The sequence below is a fragment of the Sipha flava genome, unplaced genomic scaffold, assembly GCF_003268045.1.
Source record: "Sipha flava isolate LNK unplaced genomic scaffold, YSA_version1 86_pilon_pilon, whole genome shotgun sequence".
NCBI lineage: Eukaryota > Metazoa > Arthropoda > Insecta > Hemiptera > Aphididae > Sipha > Sipha flava.
The window spans coordinates 942,766-959,898 of NW_020273628.1; the positions used below are offsets into that span (position 1 = coordinate 942,766).

The following is a 17,133-nucleotide window of genomic DNA, read 5'->3' on the forward strand; positions in this document are numbered from 1 at the left end:
TAATAATAATAATAATAATAATAATAATAATAATAATAATAATAATAGTAAAAATAATAAAAAAAACATATACATAAATATAATATGTATGTATATGATTATGTATACATATATAAATATAGATGTATGCACCAACTACGTCTATGGATTATAATAATAATATTACCGCTCTACGTATATAATATATTTTATGTATACAAGTTTCAAAAATTCACTAAAAACAATAACCGCTATATTATGCTAAACCATATATGTATTGTAATATATGTATTTATGTACGAGTATCACATATGGTACGTAATAATATGCCATTTTTTGACGGTTGGGAAAATAAAACTTATCGTCATTCGCCACGGAAAACAACAGATCTAAATCACCGTAACCGGTCTAGAGGGAGACGCTAATCGTTTCGGTGATCGCTTTCCATGGTTCGTGCGGACTCGAAAGGTAACTATAATAATAAGCTATTGCGCGCGTTCGGGACGGCTCGTCGTTCTCGAACGGACGACGACGACGAAACGTTCATATTATTATTATCTTATGTACCTATGTGTGCGTGTGTGCGTGTACGCAATTAAAGTAAAAAATGAGAAAAAAAAAAAAGCCTCGATCGAACGTCAACCGTCGAGGAATACAAGTAGAATAAAAATTCTGGTCATTAATTTGGTCTTGCACCGACGGTGATCGCGCATCGTCCGCCCCCTCCCTCCCGTGTACGCATCGATGATGTACGACGTACAGGTTAAAGTATGGCGCGTTTGCGTACCGAAAATATCAGAAGAAGCGTAAAAGCAACAGCGGAAGTTGGTAATTTATTCCACCAGTAGTCGCGCGAACCAAATAACGACGGGCATTTCATATTTGTTGTACCGCTATAATCTACCGTTCAGTTTTAAACGCGTATCATACGAGTTTAATTTGCAGTCGTATTGGAAAAACAATATCTAACGTATTATGATTACGTTTTTATGTCGTGAAATTATACGACGACGGTTTGTGTAGCCCTAGGAGTCTAACCTGACGTCATAATGATAATAACAATCATCGACGAAATGCGTGTACAATAATTGTTTATGATACGCAGCAATCATTAATAAATCGATTGTTACGTACAAACAAGATTTATTAAAATAAAATCATCGAACGCATGTGCACCGACATAATAATGTTATTATCATAATTCGAATTCCGGTAACGTATACAATACACTTAATTTCGCTCCGTTCGTTTTATGAAGATTTTATTGCGGTTAATGTGCTCGTTGTAAGAGTTTTCGTGAATGCACGTATTCGCTGTAATGTATACGGAAAAACTATTAAACATCGATATTACGAAATAGCATAATATACATATTATTCAGTTCACGTGAACCAAAAGACGTACTATTATCGTAAAGCTTTACGCATAATTCAATAACAACACGACATGTTATGTTATTTATTTCAATTTGATGTTATTCGAATAAAGTCGATAAAAATTAACAACGTTTTAGGTGCTTTTTGCTATAGCCCTTGCGATACGTTTCTAATAAAAAAATATATTCCCCCTTGATTTGGACATTGACTTTCACCGAACCGCAAACTACTTCCTTGATCGCGTGCTACCTTAATGACAGTTGACACACACACGCACACACTCGCTACATATCCACGCATCAATGTCGTGTGTGTTCGAATTAGAAATCGACTTTAGATTTAACACAAAAATAATTGAATGCTCGTACGTTATAAAACGAACCATTGATTTTAGATGATAAAGGCAATTTTAGATGGTTCGTAGAAAAAAAGAAAGAAATATCAATTCTGGTATGCCGAGAAAACCAAATAAAACGTAATTCAAACGCACGGAATCGTATTTCAAAAAAACTCGGTAAATTTTAAGTGGCAACTATCTACTTCTCAAAGTTAATGAAAACCGTGTACGGCTGTTTGATCTACGTGTATATATATATACGGTAATAAAATAAAGAAAAAAATGTCACAAAAAGTATATCTCTTATCACACGCGGGGCCAAGGGTTGGGAAATCTAATCAAAAACGAACTCAGGTTCGCCGTTACAGCGCGCACGCGGAGAGCTTGGAGGAAACTTCGATAGTAATGAAAGAAGAGAGAGAAAGCGAGTAAGAGAAAAGGTAGCTGCGTGATGTTGTTTGAGCAGCCCGGCGAGGCCGCCCCTCTTGGAGGGGTGTCAATCGATAAAATGACACGTCGGCATGTTGCAATTATTTTAGTTTAGCTCGTCGTCGTCGTCGTCGTAGTTGTTCTCCACGTAGACAAACAGGCTGCTACTGCCGACCCATTTTGTTCGCACGCACTTACATCGTTTTTACGTGTAATAGTGTTTTCAATGACGGCATTGATGACTCTCGATCAGATTTAATACTCGACGGGAAAAAACATTTTGGGGTAGTTGAGTCGATATTCAAATTAATTTACGGTGATGGCAGATTAAGACCCAGTAATGGGATAGGCGCGTATCCCCTCGTTTCACGACGTGTTTTTAGGGTTAGGATAAAATAAAGAAAATATTGTAGCGTGGTAGAGGAAAAACGTTGTAGTGACTCTTTTAATCCTTCCGTCGTCGATGTATCGCAAATCTAGCGATTCAATAAGACGCGAATCCTTCCCCGTATCTCCCTGACCTATCCACGCAGAGTAGCTGATTATACCTAGTAACTGGATACCGTTTGCGTGTAAGCCTTAAATATTCATAGTATACCGTAAGACAGTTAGTTTTTTTCCGGTGAATAGCAACTTGGACGACGACGGGACGTGTACTGTAATATATATATATATAATATCGTATACCGGACGGGACCGAAACCGCGACGCGCTACAGAAGACTGGACGATTGACAATGTTTTATTGTTGTCGTCCGATGGTATCTTACCGATAAACAAGAAAAAAATGAGCAATCCCAGTTCTCGCATGGAGGCTTTCAGTGTGCGTCCGAGAATCTGCAATCCCTTGGAATGTCGGGACAATTTGAATATCCTGAAAACCCTCACGAGCCGGATGACCCTGAGTATAGCCAATGACATGGCCTGGTTGGTGCTCTTGTCCTGCGGATTCTGCGGCGCCTTGGGCAGGTTCATCGTGGGATCCTCCTCCTCCGCGATGACCGTGGCCAGCGTGATGAAATACGGTATGATGGCGATTATGTCAATCGTGTTCATCACGTCCTTGAAGAAGTGCAACTTGTTGGGACATGCGAGAAAACGGACGGACAACTCGAACGTGAACCACACGATGCATATGGTCTCGATCAGGAAGAATGGGTCAGTGATGTCGGGCACCTCGTCTTCTTCGATTTTTGTGCCATTCGTCGTCGTGTTGAACACCTTATAGTGTTTGAACTCTGGCAACGTTTCCAGGCAAAATATCACAATGGACAGCAGTATGACGAACACGGATATGATGGCCACCACCCGGGCGGCTTGCGAGCTCTCCGGGTACTCGAACAGCAGCCACACCTTCCGTTGGAACTCGGGTTTTGGCAGTGGTTTTTCTTCTTCTTTTATAAAACCCTCTTCTTCCCTGGAAAACGATGGAAACGATTAGCAGCTGTATCCCAATAATACTATATCAAATATTGTAATGTTAACCGAATGGGCGCATTGCCTTTTTAACTATATATTAATACACAATATATAATCTATATGACGAAAACGGTCCGATTCAAACGTGGTACATTGGATTTCAAAAGGAAAACACAAAGCGAATGTTGTTTACTCACGGACGTATATAAAAATACGCGTATAGGCGAGTGACAAAAAATAAAATAAAGGTATTTTGTTTGCAATGAGAATTTTGATAGTATTCTAAAATTGACGTTTATGAGAGCACTAATGGGTACAATATAACATGCGTTGATAAACATTTTTATAGACAAGTATTTTATATTAATTATAATCGAAAAGCATTATAACTGGTTATCCAGAAAAAAAGGATAAAAATAGGTATAGTAAATACATTATATATATATATATATATATAAGTTATGAGAAGAAGAAAAATTCACAGGCTTTCTTTATTTTATTTTGTATGCATTTTAAAAGGTTAGCATCGTCGTTTTATACTGCTAAAATGTATTTTTTTTATTGAATAACTTGGTTGATAATATAACTATATGAGCGGTACTCTCTTTAAGTACAACTTATAAAGAATATTGCACAGAGTTTTTTATCGGCTTGATAATACATATTTTATAAATGATTTTATAGTATACGTTCATATGTATTTGTATAACATATAAATACATATAAACGTATATTATAATATTATGTATATATATATAAAGTTATATTTGAATTTCGAAATATTATTTTGATTTGATTTCAGTATCAATCGTCATTTCCGAATTAAATTAAAATATCCATTCCAGTGACAATAGCTAAGGAGAAAATTCATTCTTGTATATATATATATGTATATAGCAATTTAAAAATTCGTTATCGATTTGTTTTCTATTGAAAATATTTCTTCATTTTTTATTACAATATGGACCATTTTTTAATAATTTTAAAATAACTACAGTAATAATTAAAATGTCCAATACGAATTAATATACTTTTTAATAATAAATAATCAAATATTTTTTACGAATTCTTCATTCCAGACAGTTTTTTTTTTTTTTAAGTATTATTGTAAAATAGTTTTATTAAGATAATTAATTCCAATAAATACAGAAAAAAAATGCATATTAAATTATTATCAAAGAAAATTGTTTGAATATAAATGACAGAAAATAAACTCAAGATAATGAAAAAAAAATAAAATTAAAATAAAATACGTATACGTATTTTAATACTGTTAAGGAAATAATGATATTGGATTCGTTTACATTATTGTATTTTTTTATGTGCATTTAATGTTTACATTAAATCGTAATTATGCGATAAAAAAACGAACACATCAAGCCACAGACAAGAAGAGCAAATAAATAAGAAGAGAAACGAGTATATGTAAATAATCATGCAACGTGGTTTAATGTGTGAAAAGAATTGTGTGGTTTTTGCCGCAAAAGCGCAGAGAAAGAAAGAAACCATTGTTCGTCTGTCTTTGACTTCAAGATAGTCACCGTTTTACGCAAATCGACGGTTAGGCAATATAAACTTTTCCACTGATGGATAAATACGTTTACAGTTAGACCACGCATGACCATGTCATCGTCGTATGCTGTTTCCTTTTCACATAATATTATTATGATATCGAAACTTCGAAATTATTAATCTAAATATTGCAGTTTATAAGATGTTTTCATCGAATATTCCAGAAAAATTAACTTACTTAGCTGGACTAGGATTTGTATGCAACAGCATGTTTTTGTTGCTACTGTCCAAATGGATTTTAATGAGTAATGTCCACAATTTATATTATTCTGATGAAAATGGTGTTATTTTTATTTTGCATGTTTTTGCATATTTAGTAGGTATTATCGTATTTATTGTATGTGAGGATGTAATTATTAAACTGATCAATGTACCTATATAACTTAGTATTTCTGTCAAACATAAATTTTATTTTATAAACACAATTCTATGGTATATATATATGCAATAAAATATTGAATAGTTCGACAGAGAAAAACATAATTAATAAAAGTATACAAGTATTAATATAAAATCCAAAATAAGATATATAATTTGTCAGGCATTAGTGTATTACATAAAATCCTAAAGGATTTAAAACTCTTTAATCAATAAATAAAGTATAACTAAAAGGAAAATTCACCGAAAACAATTTCAGTTATAGTTTAACACCAGGAAAAATTTCTTCATTTAAATATGCGCCAACTATATTATATGACGTTGAAAAAAGTTTTAGTTTCATACAATAATTGATGATATTATAAAATATTACTGAATAAGATAAGAAATTCAATAGCTGATCAACATTTTGAAAAGAATCAATTAATTTATTTTGATTTTAATAAAGTTAAATAATATTATATTTTTATTTTAACGTTATGTATCTACTGTAGACATTTATTGTCTGTATAATTTTATAGTTACACTTTTAGCTGACGTAATTATTTTTAGTTTTTATAATGCTATTGAATATTAAAAATGTTTTTTTTATTAAATTTATCATATGTGATTTTTATGAAAAACAATTGATAAATAAAACCCATTCAAAAATAAGAAAATAACCTTAAATCTAAAATTTGAATTCCCAATTAAGAAATGTATTTATTTCTACTTTAATTAGGGTTAAATAGAAAATATTCTTAAATAAGATTTTTATGTATTTTCATAATCATTAATGTTAGTTAAAATCTGTAGTAAATTATTAATATTTATATATATATATCACGTAGCAGCGCTTAATGTAAATATTTATATTTTTTTAATTATTCAACTTATTAATTGAAGTTAAGTCAACGAATTTTTTTATTTTAGTTGATGTAATTTGCATTTGAATTAACTTTATCGTTAATTCAATTGAATATGAACTCAATTAATTTAACTTAACTGAGTTAATAAATATCATTAACTTGCCAGCCTTGATATTTTGTGAATAAAATGCATATTTTACAATATTTATTGCATACAAATCCAAGTCCTGTTAATAACTAATATATTACCATGACAAATCGCACTATTGTATGCACACGGTGCATAGCATTAAGGTTGTCCAACCTAATCTGAATTCAACGTTAAACATTCCGATGGTAACATGAGTGTGGTTAATCATTTGTAATGCAATAGGCGTGTATATCGTTAAGGGTTTTCATTCACTGCAGCTACGATGTTATCTGATAAGGATTTCGAAAATCGATTTGCGAATTTTTTAGCGCATACATTTTATTTCAATAACATTTAAAAACTGCTCATAACGGTAAACAAACGAAAAATTGAACTATTGAAAGATTCTAAATCCGTCTACGAAATCATTGTCACCAGCGATTGTTCCAACAGTCTCAGTACGGTCAATAATATAAATAATATATAACACTATAGTTATTTTATAATATTATAAAATCCGGTATTCGGTTACAAAGTAATGTTTTAAAAAGCACTTCTCGCACAAGAACCACAAACTCACGCACGTGCACGTAGGTACATTAGTGCGTATTCTGCGCGAAATCGTTCCGTCTGGAGAAATTAAAATCAAAAACGTTCAATGGCTGGTCAGTGGTCAAACGAATGGATAACGGTATTACGCTCTTATAATGTGAACAAGTTCGGTAAGCCGAATAAGTATACATTTTTTCGAGACCGGAGAAATTTAATCTCCGAACGGCGGTTGTAATGATAAAAAAAAAAATAAAAAATTGTTGATGGAAATAAAAAAGCGTTCGGCAAAATATACGTAATGCGTATAGCATATATTTACATTTTAGATTTTTATTCATTTATCAATATCCTTACGCGAGCGCATCGTAATGCATAATCCGTGGTGTCGGTGTTGAATACAACTGTCCTTACATGACCGCCGAGAAAAAAAGACGAGCATGATCGTGTGCCGTGCGCTGCAGACCATACGGTGACGCGTGACCGCGAGTAGGCGCGTAGCTATTTTGCCTAACTCGAGCGCCGTGTCGATTCGCGTACGGACGGCTAACGATAGCGCAACGGTAATGGTGTTACGTAACGCTGTGCAAGATATCATCTGATGTTTCCTCTATGAATGAATCGGCAGCACGAAAGAAAATGAACTTCGATTCGGTGTCGGTTACGGTATAATCAGAAATCAATGACGATAATGAACAACATTGGACCTGTGACAAAAAGGTCCGTGACGGTAAATAACGAACTCGAAAGAATCCGTTCTGTACCGACGGTATGTAACTAGGTATCTCTTTCAGGAGATGATAAACGGGGTGAGGATGGTTTTTTTTTTTTTATTTCGATCTGCTGTGCAATTATACCACGGAAACGCGTTCGATCAAGGGTTAGGCCACTCGACCGTACCGGTAAAAAAAATAAAAAAATCAAAAACATTTTCCTCCAAAAACGCGAATACAAGTCCGTTAAAATGAAAATCAACACAATAGGTACCTGATATGTGCATGGTTAAACTACACTCCTGGTGGTTATTGAATTATGTAATTTTTTTATGATGGGTCATCGGTTGGTGGGAAACCGGGACGATATTGCGCTCCTATTAACACCTCAGAACAGTCAACCCTGTTAAAGAGTTTGATAATACATAAAACGTTGCTCGCACCCCCTCCACCGTCGGAATGTCACATACCGAAACTGTGGTATCGTGTGAAAGAGCTGTTTATCGACGGGCGGAAAGCGATTTGACAAGTAAAATGCGGACGGGAAATGTACGGGAGAAAAAAAATCGGATAAAAGCCGGTTCGAAAAAATGATCGTGTCTTAAGTGACAGCAGCGGCAATTTAGTCCTGTTAGTGCGGTAATTATGCCGAAATGCGAAATAAAACAAATTCGGAATTTACTCCACGATGACGGAGATGCACGAATTTTTAGAGTAGAGTAGGGAACGACGGTGAAATTCAGGTCGTATTGATCGCCCCGTCCTACCGCTAGATATAGGCTCATCCTCTGTGTGCGCTGCACCCACGTAAGCCATTTACATTGTTGCCGTTTTAACTCGTTTGCCCAAAGGCGAAATCCCGACCGCCATTCGTATCCACACTACCACCGTCGCGACGGTAGTGGTAGTTACTACTACCACAACAATACTGCTCATTCTCTCTACTACTGCTATTATTACTGAAACTAGTAACTACTACTGCGGCAGCTGTTATTGTCGTGTTTCCGGAGAAATATGCTGTCCCTGTGGACCCAAAGATTTTTTTTCTCGAGAAAACGAGTAGTCCAACAATTCAAGAAAAAATAAAGAGGTATATAAAAAAAAAAAAAAACATAATTTTCAACCGGGATTTTGTTACGACGTGCTCGCGACAAGTATATCGATTGATAGCGATGACAACGGTAGTGGTATACGGTACATATCGTCCGGGACTTTCGAAATGAAGGGCGAATGACGGAAGTCGTTACACCGGAACACGGAAGTATTTTCACCGGGACCCCACTCGCTACGAGTGAAGTAATTTTTTTCTCTCAACGACCTCGCTTTCCATCGCCCCTAACAAACATCACTTATAATATTATAGAGAAGCGCGATTTTTTGAAATTTAATTGTCATGTAGGCCAGGCAAAACGAGAAAAAAACAATAGAAACGCATTTGTCGTCTATGTGCTATACATGGGTGACGATTCTAATAATTTATCGGAACATAAATATTGTAATAAAAATACCGTTTGAAGTGAAATTGAACGGATTCATCAACCATCATAGCCCGATCGTAGCAAACCATCTGGTTACTGATTTATCTAATATTTATTGTTCCAAATTGTCAAAAAAATTAATTTGTTCTCAATATCGTGACTATCAAAAATAAATGTTTTTATCTTTGAATACTAATTGCGTTATTAAACTTCTTACTCGATAATGTTAGTTAAAATAATAACTACAGAATAAAATATTTTATTTTAATATTTTGATACGATGAAACCGATTTTAAAAATTTACAATTGAATTTTTTCGATACTATTATCATAATTATCATATTTTATAATTTTAGTTATTTTCGCAAACCATGAGGAAAACCGTCGATTTAGTAAAATTTTTTTCCATAGATAAGTACTATTAGAAAAAATTATACTTCAAGAATACAGAAAAATTATATTTGACATGAGTTTAGTGTACATCTATTTTTTTATTAATAAAAATTAAAAAAGTATAATTTGAGTTGGAATAATTTATTAGAACATAAAGTATTATTAAAACTGTTCCTGTAAGCCAATAGCTTTTTTGGGAATAAATTAATTTAGTCTCAACGTATATTACATATTTTGGCACTAGGAACTCAAGACTGGAAATGGGAATGTTTTGAAATAATACATGGCTCTAAGACACGTTTTTGTGTAAATACAAGCAAAGTCCTATAAAGCGAAAAACGACGTAGCTTGCATACCCAACTACCTATATTTACAGAGTTTTGATGATTTCAAGAACAGCACATTTGATTAAAATTATACATTTTTTAATCGTACCTATAGAACGAGTTAAATAATTTATACCAAATTCAGTGACAAATTTAACGAGACAATAATTAAATAAAAAAATATTTAATAAAATTAAATCTATAATTTCATCAATTATCGATGAAATTATAGATTTAATTTTTTCATATGTTATTGATAGTGTTGTTTGTGTTACTATAGATTTAGGTTAATACGCATTAATTGACTACATTGCATAGTGCATTAGATCAGGATGCTTGTACGATATGTTTCCCATGTCAAAAGATGCGGACGTATTTCTGAGATTGTGCGTCATTATGGTTGGGTTTGATCTGGGCTTCGTAAAATCACGTAGTTTACGATTTCCAATAGGAGGATGCGTTAACATGACATACACGTACGCGTGCGCAAAGTTCAAGACATAAAAATGTTCAGTTATGGAAAAAAAATAATGGAATGAAAGTGTTAAAGTCCTAAAGGATAGGGGCGCCGATTCTATTGGGGTTAAGCCTTCGGGTTATAATATAGCATGAACCTTTTTCGCGCAATAGTAGCCGCTTCATGGTTGTTCTTTTCTTTCGCTGCCATGCATACATTATGCGCTTATTCGACCCGAATTTTTCGTATGACCAAAGGGACAGGCATGTATATGTGTGACGATAAACGGATTTCGAGTGTGTCATGTACGTAATATATGATGAGCGTGTACACAGAAATCACGAAAGGGATAAATGTACGCTTGCTTAGATGTTTACAATGCGTCCCGATATATGATAATTTTTGGTGGACACACAATGCTCTATGTGGAGCATTCTCTACCAAACGGCTAAAGTACCAGTTATCAGTGAGAAAGCTGCACTCCCAGATATTTCGTTTTCTCGGATGGCTCTGATCGGACAACGTTCGGTGAGAAAAATTTACCTACAACGAATGCGGTAACAGCGGCACCAATACTGTTTTTTATTGTTTATAGTATTGTTTTCGGAAAGAACCCCAAAAGGTTTGTAAATATTTCTGCGACCGGATTGCATATTACGATCTAAATAGTTATTGAGAATCGGGTACCAAACGTTCAGTTGAAGAGAACGTTTGGAATATCATATCATTGAGCGTAGGTACCGAAAGAGTGGACGTACACGAGAAGACACGATTACGAGACCATGTAGGGACTACAAAATGCATATCTTGGTTTCCGTTAGGGGAAGTGGAAACACCCCTATTATTATAGTAGCATATGTTTTCGGCAAAACACAAAATTATAATTAAAAAAAAAAAAAAAAAAAACAACAAATAATGAAAGACAATGAAGGACATGGACCGATGACAATTAGTGATAATCTAAAGCTAAAGTTCACGTTAAAATAAAATGTTCGAGTGAACAGAGCCAACGGTAGGGCGCACACGGATTTCCGACCGCTCACCTGAATTTGTTGGTGGCCAGTTCGCCGAGCTCGTAGAACTTAATCTCCTCGGAGAACACGTCCAACGGCACCGTGGTCGGTCTCCTCAGACGGCCGCCGCTCTGGTAATAATACAGTATGGCGTCAAACGTCGGCCGGTTCCTGTCGAAGAAATACTCGTTGCGCAGCGGGTCAAAGTACCGCATCCGCCGGCACGGGTCGCCCAGCAGCGTGTCCGGGAACTGGTTCAACGTCCGCAGTTGCGTCTCGAACCTCATACCGCTCACCTGAAAGACACGCGATCATCAGAAAACGATCAAAAAATTTTGTCGACAACTTGTAGCAGTTGGATACGCAGCCGATAAGGAGCGAACACGACGTCTCTGAGGCGATTTCAGATTCACGGTTAGGAATTGGTTTCAACCTGCGTACGCGCCTGCCGTACGAGTCGAACCCGACCAAAGTTGCTCACTCTTACGCTTGTGAAACGCAATGTCCGTACGTAATTTCGCATCGACCGTTCAACGTTCGGTCCATGTCAAAAGCGTGTAGAGATAATGTGAAATCGTGTTAAGCGCGCACAACAGGTGTTATGAAACGAAACGGATAATATACGTATTGGTAACAGTGAAATCAGTGGCCGACCGCACTTCTAGGGACCAAACGGTACTTCACGTTTCGTACGCAGTTAGGTATTTAAAATTGTTGGCGATTGCGTACACCTCTGCAGACTAGATTGCACTTGACGCGTACGTCTACCCCCTTCTCCCATCCAAGAAGCGTTGGCGTTTCTTTTTTTTTTAATACGAACGGGTATCCGCCCGAGACTGGTTTTGATGAACTACCAAGGGGCTGCCGTCACCATCTCGCACGGGATTATGGAAATATGCGAAGAAAGTACAACGCGATAATGCGATTTTCGTCTAATAAAGTAGGTGAAAATACGTATTCGAACGTCATTTATCTGTTTTATACGTTTCACTACTGGGGCTTACCGAATACATCGCACAGTATATGTACATATATTTTGCATGCACACGCCGAAGCAAACATTACAATAATCACGGTACGTAATTAATTTCAAAAACGTAGTGTCCGTATCGTAAGTTTCCGGATAACATATTTTGTGCGGGCGTGAATCGTTTATTTTGGATTAGGCTTCAATAACCACTGAAACCAAGAGCTACGTACGAGAATCCCTTGTGCAACGTGAGCCAATCGAACCGTGCGCATGGCACGTGCGCCCAACGACATAAAAAATGCAAATGACTCGGTTCGGTTCTCGGAAGCGATCATCCTTGAAATATATACGCGTAGGTCGAAGTGGACTGAAATTGAATTCTGTTTATTCGAAAATAACATACCATATCGTTTACTGGTTTTCGTGTCTATAGTTTTTAACGTTCAACAGGGTTAGGTGTTTTAAAAACCGTATTAATTAATATATTATACTGTTACGTATCAATCGGCTGTAGCGCATTATAGACCGTCAAATATTATACGCATCCGATATGTGCGGCTGTTTATGAATACCATCTGAACGAGACTACGTCGTGTTTTTCGTCAAATTAAACCATTATCAGATGTAATCTAAATTAATGTATTGTTTTATTTAAATGTTTTTTTAATATCGTCTGTTACGAAAATGATAAGAAACCGAGCAAACCACACTCTGGGGAAAGAGTATATATTATATGCTTTGCGTGATAATTTCTCCAAGTACGTCCGAAAACGTGAAACAAATTAATCCTTTTATTAATTTTTTTAAAATAATGTAAGATAATATTTTTGCTTATCACGGATTGTAAAATGGTTGAAAATGTATTCTAAAATCGTTATAGTATATGTATTTTAGACATGTTTCATTGCGTATCATTCACGTTCAGGGTTAGACAAACACACCCGTTTTAATAGAGTTATTTATATTTCACGCAAAACTGTTCCTGAGGTTCAGGTAGAGAGAGAAGAACTATTGCAATTAATCGATAATCTTTTATGATAATTATCTCCAACGAAATGATCCTACATGTTTTATTTTTTTCTAGCGAATAAAAAATAATAACATATTAATAGCTATATAACTTAATTCAGCTTATGACCATAATTAGTCACACATTAGTATAATGGATTAACGTTATTACAGTGGTAATAGAAGGTAAACGTTTATTAATGCATTATTACACTACCGAGTATAACATAACAAAATACACTAATGTATTAATGGGAAATAATAAAACGCTTTAAAAAGATTTGGAATAGGTATAATGAGGCATCTTGCATATTTTATGTTATCCGTTTTGTCACCGTAAATGCATATTATAGTAACTAATAAAACAGAATACAAAACACGTATTAAAATAACTGCATGCGATATTTATTTGCTTTAGTACTAATTTAACAATATATCACTGCCGACTTATGATAAATATTATGAGTCTAGTGTTCACAGAGATTAATTATATATCACGGAAACAATACATGACTGTTGCGGTTCTATAACACAATCAAATACTTAATCTTAGGTGCCGGTATGTTTCTATATCACTCGCTTTTTACCGGCATTATGCCTAAAAAGATTTAAAAGGTATGAATCAGTGCGTGTTTCTTCGACATTTGTTCGTCAGACACGATCGAACGTTTGTGAATCAAAACTCGACGGAAGAATACGGTCATAATATACCCGATTCTAACAAATAAAAACATGTTTTATACGATTAAGCGTTTACGCGAACTCCATGAGAGGGGTTATTAATCCCACGAAAGGATGACGCGCGTTATAAACCATTAGAGAATCATTAATTTAACCGCAGAGTCGTCTGAAATAATAAATAACCTACAAGTTTTCACCATGCTCTAGGGTACTAACCTCGTTGAGATTTCTAAAGAGACAAGACCTGTCAAGCGAAGGTTCTAGTAACGACCACCACTGGGATGAATGTTCAACCGCTATAGGCAATATTGTTTCAAGGAACGCGTGGTGCACGACGTAGCATGAATCGTCGTAAAATATGAAAATGAAGTTTCGACGAGATAATATAGTTTCTCATACATAAAGGTTGTATAATGTCGAAAGGTCAACAAGAAATTTCACGTTAAAAAGTGGTATAGAGTATATTTTTTTCGTGTCCATAATTGTTAGACAAAACACTGTAGGTTTCACGTATTACATGTTGGTTAATTCGTTTTTATTGTTATTTTCCGTATACAGTTCTTGTATGCAAATCACTTTTGTCAAAAAACTCACATACAAATCAACACACACACACACACACACACACACACACACACACGTACCATCGAAGCTGCATTATATATATAAATTTTAATTAGTGCAACGCAATCACATTAAACATATGTCCAGGGAGCTGATTTATATAATAGCTGTTTCAAATCAAAACTCGCTATATGTTTGTAAGCCTTAGAAAGCTTCGCGCCATTAATAATTAAAAATAGTTGGTACTGCGATGTACAGTAATTAGTGTTGTGACATTAGGACATGGAGTCAAGTCACAATTATTACACAGTAGCCGTGCAGTGGAGTATAATTAAAACGAATGATCAATCCAAGCATTAACAACGAAATAATGAATAGAAAATTTAAAACAATGAATACAATAGGTACTTTAATGTAATAACGGTATTTTTCTTCCACGCTCTTTTTGAACACTTTTGTGTTCTACTGTGCTATGAAAAATGCTGAAGACATTACTGTCATTGGCTGAGACTATAAAAACGCGAGCAATGACCGATCGCGATACATTTCTGTAACTGTTTTTTTCCTATTCTCATAAATATCGCAGTGGAATATATTATCCTTTCGAATCGCATGAGTATAATAATAAGAGTACGGAAAAATACAATATAACACTACCCGATAGGGGCAATATGTGTAATAAAGAGAAGTTTAGAAACGAATGGAACGCGCATACTGCATGCGTAATATAATAAATACACATTTTACAGATAATGGTGTCGCAAAATAATGAAACGTAGTTCAAACGTTCTAGGTGTAAATAACAGTTTCCGTGTTCAAAAAGAAATTCACCACTGGATTCGCCGAATGACATGTTTGTGAACTTGTTCCTCGTACTTTTCCAAACAACGAAAATAAAATAAATCGAAACAAATTGGCAAGCCTTAACTAAAAAACTTATATCGTTCGGGGATTTGAACTGACCCCTACCCAAATGCAAACGCTGGACGCGAAATGTAATTCTTATAACTTCGATAAGGGACTAAAATAACCATCGAACTACTGTACGAATAACAGAAAATTTATACTTATTAACATTTTTCTGATCAAATTTCTACTTTTGGTCGGCATACAAATAATATTTGATAAAATTCACGAAAAAATAATATAGTATTTATGACAAACAAGAATTTATAGTGAAATTCAATAAATCTTGTTTTCTTTGGGTATAAATACTACGAACTTATAAATTCAAAACTATTTTCATTAAATTGTTAAATTTGTCAAGTGATGTAAAAATATGAAATAATAACATGACTTGTTGGAATGTTGCGTTTGTAAAATGAATAATTATTAAAATTACGCAGTGAAAAAGGAATTTATGTTTTAAATAGCTAATGTAAACATAACAGCGTTCGTATGATCACTCAATGGAGATCACGTAAAGAGTTTGAATAAAAGTCAACGGTCGTTGCGTTAAGAAAAAAAAACACATACTTATGTTGTACATAAACAACGAGCACGTATGTAGCAAACGTAAGGAAGACTTGCCACCACTCAGTTTGTTTTTCGATCAGAATTGAACAGCAAAAGTCAAGTCATCGGGTGGATAAACGAATAAATTAAAAACTTATTGGAAGAATTTCGCGGTCCACTGAGAGTATGTCCAAAATATTATATTTGACGTTCATCTGCTGCAGATGTAAGCATAACGGAAACCCCTAATCATATTCATTATATATTATAATATACATTTCACTATTATAAGTTTGTGTCAAATTAATTATGGAGCTTTTGTCTTCTATTCAAGTTTGTTTATGTAAGGAAATCGTTTAAACAATTAGTTCTGATTGCATATTATATTACGCCGAATAAGTGAATTTGCTGATTTCATGGAGTCGGTAATTTTCATGCATAACAACTTCACTAATTCGGTGCAACATATACATTACTAGTATAAACGTTTCATAAAAAAAAAAATTCATCTAATATACGAATTTATTCGACGAGCAGTGAAGAGCAGTTTGACGACTGAGCAGTTTAGATGCGCCATGTATCTTTGGTAGGAAACGATTATTGTTAATTCTACGTGAAACGCATAAATCCGTGTTATATACATTCGACCGTACAGTTGGGAAAATCGTCAGAATTTATACGAGCACGGAATTCTTAATTTGATTAATACAACATGCGCGTGTGAATGTGTTTGGTCAGAGGTAATATTTATTCTACAACCGAAATTGGTGGCGGTAGCGGGGGGAAAAAGTGTCGTTAACCAACAGCGACCGTTCAATACGCTTCGGTAATAGCCCTAGCTACAATACTCGGATACGTTTTGACGAAATTAAAAATATTATAAATCAATTTCATGTGTTGATGGCCATCGAAATCTGACCTGAAAAAATACCGGTATACATGCGACCGTAACGAAATAACCGTTAAAGCGTATTGTATGCCGTCTTCATTTCCAATGATCGAATGATATGATTGATTCCTAGCGTTCTTATTGCAACTCAAGCTGCTGCCGTAGATCAG

General features: G+C 34.8%; 1 protein-coding gene across 10 annotated transcripts in view; it reads right to left on the minus strand.

Moving 5' to 3' along the window:
* LOC112693404 (potassium voltage-gated channel protein Shaker) overlaps positions 1 to 17,133 on the minus strand; it is a 169,012-nt gene that overhangs the window by 14,535 nt on the left and 137,344 nt on the right. For all 10 annotated transcript variants that reach the window (XR_003149472.1, XM_025568448.1, XM_025568447.1 and 7 more), the window contains 2 exons: positions 11,427 to 11,692; positions 2,891 to 3,537 (listed from right to left, as the gene is read on the minus strand). Coding sequence is in view for 9 of the 10 variants with exons in the window: in XM_025568448.1 (XP_025424233.1) it covers positions 2,891 to 3,537; positions 11,427 to 11,692 (913 nt within the window). In the remaining variant the exon portion in view is untranslated. The remainder of the gene's footprint in view (positions 1 to 2,890; positions 3,538 to 11,426; positions 11,693 to 17,133) is intronic.